This window comes from Aethalodelphis obliquidens, unplaced genomic scaffold (genome assembly GCF_003676395.1).
Source record: "Aethalodelphis obliquidens isolate GAN/ISIS:26980383/991018 unplaced genomic scaffold, ASM367639v1 scaffold43, whole genome shotgun sequence".
Classification (NCBI taxonomy): domain Eukaryota; kingdom Metazoa; phylum Chordata; class Mammalia; order Artiodactyla; family Delphinidae; genus Aethalodelphis; species Aethalodelphis obliquidens.
The window spans coordinates 10,262,004-10,268,003 of NW_020837987.1; the positions used below are offsets into that span (position 1 = coordinate 10,262,004).

Genomic DNA, 6,000 nt, shown 5'->3' on the forward strand with positions numbered 1-6,000 from the left:
AGGGAAGCAGAGGAGTCAGAGGAGGTGTGCCAATGGAAGCAGAGACTGGAGTGATGTGGGACCACGGGTCAAGGAATGCAGTCAGCTTCTAGAGGCTAAAAAAGGCAAGGAAATGGGTTCTCCCCTAGAGCTTCCAGAAGGAACACAGCAAAATAAAAATTTAAATAAGTAGATAAATAAAATAAAAAATAACATTAAAATAATTTTAAAAGACAGAAGGAACACAGCCTGGCCAGCACCATGATTTTAGCCCACTCAGACTGATTTTGGACTACCGATCTCCAGGACTATAAAATAAATTTGTGTTGTTTAAATCCTATGATTTTGGTAATGTGTTACAGCAACATAGAAACTAATGAGGCTCTCTACCTCACAGCATACACAGAAGTTTCTAGTGATTTAAGATCTAAGTCTCAAACACAAAACTCTAGAGCATTTAGATGGAAATAAAGGAGAATCCCTTAGTAACCTCAGAGGCAGAGAAAGTATCTTTAAGACACAAAAAGTACAGATCGTAGAGGAAAAGACTGGTAAATTTGATCATAAGCAAACCAAGATACAACGATGATAGAGAGACAGTATTATGAGGGTAGACCTGGCAAATACGGTTAGATATAGAGGGTGAGGAAAGGCCTTCTTGAGGAGCTATTGTTCAGAGCTCAGATCTGAAAGCTGTGGAGGATGGAATGAGAGATGGTTTGTGGAATCTCCAGCATGAGGCTGGAACCAAGCAGACAAATGGAAATCAGGGGGCCTCGGGACTGCAGGCTGCTCAGCAAGGCCCTCGGGGGAGGGGGAGAGGCAGCGGAGGGGCAGGCTCCCTCCCCCAAAGCCAGCAGTATGGCTTGTGTCCATATTTACCGTGGAGCTGCCCCGGAAGATTTCCTCCAAAGCGACCCCACCACCATCAACGTTTCAAGGACACAAACTCATCTTGGGGGTGTCCATCCGGCCCAACCTTACCTTGTCCAGATGGGAAAGCTGGGTGCAGGAGGGATGGGATTTGCCCGCAACCAAGCAAGGGACAGTGCTGAGTCAGGGTGGATCCTGGGTTTTCCTGGTACCCCGCCCAACACCATGCTACTCCTTGCACTTGTCCTGCCTGAAGACCTCTGCACTTGCTTTTCCTCTGCCTGGAATGGTTCCCCCAGAACCTCCCTTACTTCTCCCAAGTCCCTGCAGACAGGTGAGTCCTCTGAGACACCTTCCCTGATGACCCGATCACTCTCATCACTGTATAGCACTGCCTGGCTTTATCTGCTCACACAGCATTTATCGCCACCCCACACTGCGGGACACTTGCCGTCTCTCTCCCCCAGCAGAATGTCAGCCCCGTAAGAGCAGGGGACTCGTGTCTGTTTTTTCACTCTGCAGCCCCACTGTCTCACACATGGTGGGTGTGGTTGGCAGAAAAATGGCCTCCCAAAGATGCCCACATCTTAATCCCTGGAACCTACAGATATGTTATGTGGCAAAGGTTGAATTAAGGCAGCATAAGGAATGAAGGTTGCTAAGTGGCTGGCTTTAAAACAGGAAGATTATCCCAGGTTATCCGGCTGGGCTCAGTGTAATCACAGGAAGAGTCAGTGTCGGAGTGACACAGCGTGAGAAGACTCGACTGGCCGTTGCTGGCTTTGAAGATGGAAGGGGCGTGGGTCGTGGGCAGCTGCTAGAAGCTGGAAAAGACAAGAACACGGATTCTCTCCCGGAGCCTCCAAAAGGAGCGCATCCCTGCCTACACCTTTTTTTTTTTAAATTTATTTATTTGTTTTTAGCTGCGTTGGGTCTTCGTTGCCGCGTGTGGGCTTTCTCTAGTTGTGGAGAGTGGAGGCTACTCTTTGTCGTGGTGTGCGGGCTTCTCACTGCAGTGGCTTCTCTTGTTGCGGAGCACGGGCTCTAGGCACATGGGCTTCAGCAGTTGTGACTCGCAGGCTCAGTAGTTGTGGCTCGCGGGCTCTAGAGCGCAGGTTCAGTAGTTGTGGCGCACGGGCTTAGTTGCTCTGCGGCATGTGGGATCTTCCTGGACCAGGGATTGAACCTGTGTCCCCTGCACTGGCAGGCAGACTCTTAACCACTGTGCCACCAGGGAAGTCCCCCTGCCTACACCTTTATGTTTAGCCCAGTGAGACCCATTTTGGACTTCAGACCTCCAGACCTAGAAGGTTACACCTTTCTTTTGTTTTAAGACACTAAGTTTGTGGTCATTTGCTACCCAGCTCTGACCCTGCCCTTTGCCCTTCGACCCCTTCCTGACCTCCCCAGGATGAAGTCCAAGCTTCTCAGCCTGCCGTTCACAGTGCTTCTGGACTGTCCTGTCCTGCTTTCTACAGCGAGGGAAAGGCTCTCCATCGGTGCTGTCCAGCCCAGGAGCCAGTGAGCACTTGAACTGTGGCCAGTGTAACTGAGGAAGTGAATTTTTCCTTTTGTTTCACTGTCCTTAAGTTTATTTTATTCATTTATTCATTCATTTATTTATTTATTTATTTATGGCCGCACCGCAAGGCATGTGGGATCTTAGTTCCACAACCAGGGATCAAACCCGGGCCCCCTGCAGTGGAAACACAGAGGCCTGACCACTGGACCACCAGGGAAGTCCCTGTCGTTAAGGTTAAATAGCCACCTGTGTCCAGTGGCTACTGCACTAGACGGCACAGCTGCCAGGACTGTGCCCACCTTTCCAGCTAGGTCTGCCCCTAAAGCCTCGTCACCAGAGGGGCCGTGCTCCTTCAACTGCCCCCTGGGCACCAGGCTGGCTCCCACTTCCCGGCCTTCACCCACACCATGGCCCCATCCCAACTTCTACCCTGATTCTCTAACGCCCAGTTCAGTTCCCACCTTAAATGTGGTGGATCCTTGAAGGGGGTTCAGGATTTGGGGGGGGTGATTAAAATGCCCCTTCCCCTAATTCTACCTCCCAAATGAGGTGATATCAAACCAGGCTGGTGACAGTTTCACAGCTACTTCTGAGAGCCCTGGAGAAAGGGAGATGTCCCTGGCCCAGAGAGCTGAGACTTAGAGAGAGAGAGAGGCCTATCCCATGAATATGCCAGTCCCCAGTCCAGGACCCCCAGAGGGACAACCGAGACACAGGAATGGGCTCCAGGGGGGTCAGAACCAGCTGAGGGTGGTGCTATCAGATTCCTAATTCCCTGCCACCTGCCACCAAAGGGGGGAGGGGCCCCGAAGAAGTGACAAAGAGCTCCTTCCCTACCAGACCCCAGATAGAGAGCCCTTCGTTCTTTCCGGGACCCCAGCACAGGGGTCATTAGGCAGCCCAAAGACCCAGCCTTCAGAGGGGAAGCAAAACCAAACATAAGACAGAAAGCTGGGAACCTGCTGTGGGTTCTGGGAGACACAGGTGAGAGGGGCAGCTGCTCCAGACCACGTCACCTTTATTAATAAACTCGTGTGTGAGAGCACGTACTTCATGCCTGGGGCACCACCCCGTAGAGCTGGTGGGGAAGCAACTTCTGCTTCTCGTTGCAACTGTAGATCCACCGGGGCCGGACGAACACCAGGGAGGGGTTGTCCATCAGGGCCTGCGGGGGGGGGCGGGGTGCGTGCAGGAGCATGTGAGCCAGGAGGGGTCGGGGGATGCGAGGGCAGGTTGGGCTCCCTCTCCCTGCCCCTTCAGGACTCACCTCCTCAAAGCTGGGGTCCCACTCCTGTGCCGTGATCACAAACTGGACCCGGTCGCTCATATAGTCCTCAAGCTCCCTGGCAGGAGAAGAAAAGGGGCAGAGAACTGGTGTCCCCTCTCTTGACACCCTACTCCCCAGCCATCCTCAGAGGCCGTTCTCCATCCCCACCTGTGTCCCCTATAGGCCGCCTTTGGGTCCCCCACTCTCCCACGTGCCAGGCTCGCCACAGCCCCGAAGCCAACAGCTCCCGCAGGCGCCAATCCTTTCAGAAGGGCACTGTGCGGCCTCGCTTTAGAGAAGAGGAACCCGAGGGGAAGCTATGCATCCAGGGCTGCCCAGCGGCGTGAGCAGGTCTGGCACGGAACTCCACAGCCTGTGCCCAGCCTGGGGGTACGACCTTCTCCATCCTCCCGAAGGCCTTTCTCCCCACGACCTACCACACCTCCTCCCCTACCTCCCCTGTCCCCAGAGACTGACCCGTTGAAGGCTGTGACGTAACGGCTGAGCGTCCGCCGCTCATCCCCCGGGAACTCCCCGTACAGGAAGAAGTGTTTGCCCTGGAAAAAGTCTGCAGGGGAGATGGCAGGAGAGCCGAGCGTGAGGCCCCTGGAGTCCCAGGGCACCAGCCAGGAGCCACAGAACACGCAGAGGCAGGACAGCAAGGCCGGCGCAGCCACCGGAGGGGGAAAGGGGTGTCCGTGTACAGCCTGGCACGGGAATAATCCATGACAAGCAGTGGTTCCCGGCCAGGCCCATCTGAGCCTCTGGGGAGTTTTGCTTTGTTTTGTTGCAAGAATGATAAAAGACGCAATTATTATTATTGCAACATGTTTCTTACACCAGGTCAATCACTTCATTAGCTTGGCCTGGCTTGGAAATTTCACATCCTGCCGCTTCCTCGCCATGGCTGTCCCACTCCTTTTTAATCAGCGCCTTCTCTGGCTCTGACCTTCAGGGTGGTTCTTCGTTCCAGTTTGACATGATTTGCCATCAAGTTGCCAATGGCAAACTTGATGAGTTTGGGGCTTTGGAGGATCAAAGTACTTTCCTGCCCATCACCCATGAGGAACCGAGCAGAAACGGCTTCTTCCAGTGGCCACTGACCCTCACCTCTGCTCAGACCCTCTGACTGCCCGGCTCTCCCTTCATTCTCTCTCTTTGTTTTTTTTGGCCTCACCGCGCAGTATGTGGGATCTTAGTTCCCTAACCAGGGATCGAACCTGCGCCCCCTGCAATGGAAGCACAGACTCCAGAGTCTTAACCACTGGGCCGCCAGGGCAGTTCCCCTCTCCTTTCATTCTTGACCTGGCCCTGACCCACGGCCCCCGCAATCATGTCTGGGGTGACGAATAACAATGCTGGCATCATGTAGGTCCCAACGGAGATCAGCGCCCACGCCCACAGCACCTGTGTTCCCCAGGCCCCACCACACAGTGACAAAGCTGAACCTGGGGGGTGGAGCCTGGGCACCTGCAGATTTTAAAAGCCCCTGGGTGATCCTGAAGCCTAGGGAGTGAGAGGCCCCCGGCGTGAGGGAGCGGAAAGCCAAAGGGGGTCTCGCCTGGGGCTGGGCTGTGATGCAAGCGGTCACAGCAGAAGTCAGGACAGGGACGGAGAGGGAAGTCAGGAGAGGATGCTGAAAGGAAGGGAACAGGCCTAAGAGGACAAGGAGGTGGCAAAGGCCAGGGACTGGGGGTGAGGAGCCTGAAAGACAAGTCACAGGGGGCAGCAGCCAGCCCAGGACCGGTTGGGGCAAGTCACGGCAGAGAAGTAACAGGGCCAAATCCCACATCAGGAGGGAGGATTTCCCACCTGGGAGCTCGGGAATCGGCAGGTTGGGAGACTCCGGGGGACCTTCGTTGTCCGTGTTCTCATCCGTGGATCCTGCGTACGGGTCCTTGCCATTCTCCTCGCCAGAGGGCGGCCTTTGTTCCTTCTGCTCAGCCACCCTGGAGAGGCCAAGAGGGGTGGGGTAGGAGCATGCAGACCAGATGCCCCTCCCCGCAAGGCCAGGGCCACCCTGACCCCCAGCCCAAACCCTACCTTCTCAGCTCATCCTCGGTGTCCCCAGAATCTTCTGCCCCGTTGTCCTGTCCTTCTGCGAATGGAAGCTTAGTCAATGCAAGGCCCATGCCTTCTCGTCTGGGAAGACCGGTAACCTTCCCTCCCAGTCTCATGCCTGAGCACAGATGCAGGCATTCCAACCCGCAGGCTCAGTGGCCCTCCAAATCCAGTTAGGGGTTGTGGGGGGTGGGACAGCCACCCTCTACCCCAGATCCATTGCCTGGAACCCAGCCCCTCCTCCCTCAGACCCAGAGTCCAGGCCCCCAGCCCCTCCCCCCTCAGACCCAGGATCCAG

At 55.1% G+C, this 6,000-nt stretch overlaps 1 protein-coding gene across 5 annotated transcripts in view; it reads right to left on the reverse strand.

Moving 5' to 3' along the window:
- XRCC1 (X-ray repair cross complementing 1) overlaps positions 1 to 6,000 on the reverse strand; it is a 37,477-nt gene that overhangs the window by 10,894 nt on the left and 20,583 nt on the right. For 4 of the 5 annotated variants that reach the window (XM_027079722.1, XM_027079719.1, XM_027079721.1 and 1 more), the window contains 5 exons: positions 5,685 to 5,739; positions 5,454 to 5,590; positions 4,119 to 4,209; positions 3,642 to 3,717; positions 3,376 to 3,539 (listed from right to left, as the gene is read on the reverse strand). In XM_027079722.1, the coding sequence (XP_026935523.1) occupies positions 3,426 to 3,539; positions 3,642 to 3,717; positions 4,119 to 4,209; positions 5,454 to 5,590; positions 5,685 to 5,739 (473 nt within the window). In that variant the 3' untranslated portion in view covers positions 3,376 to 3,425. Of the gene's footprint in view, positions 1 to 3,375; positions 3,540 to 3,641; positions 3,718 to 4,118; positions 4,210 to 5,453; positions 5,591 to 5,684; positions 5,740 to 6,000 lie in introns of those variants that run through there. The other variant, XM_027079720.1, reaches the window with a different exon arrangement.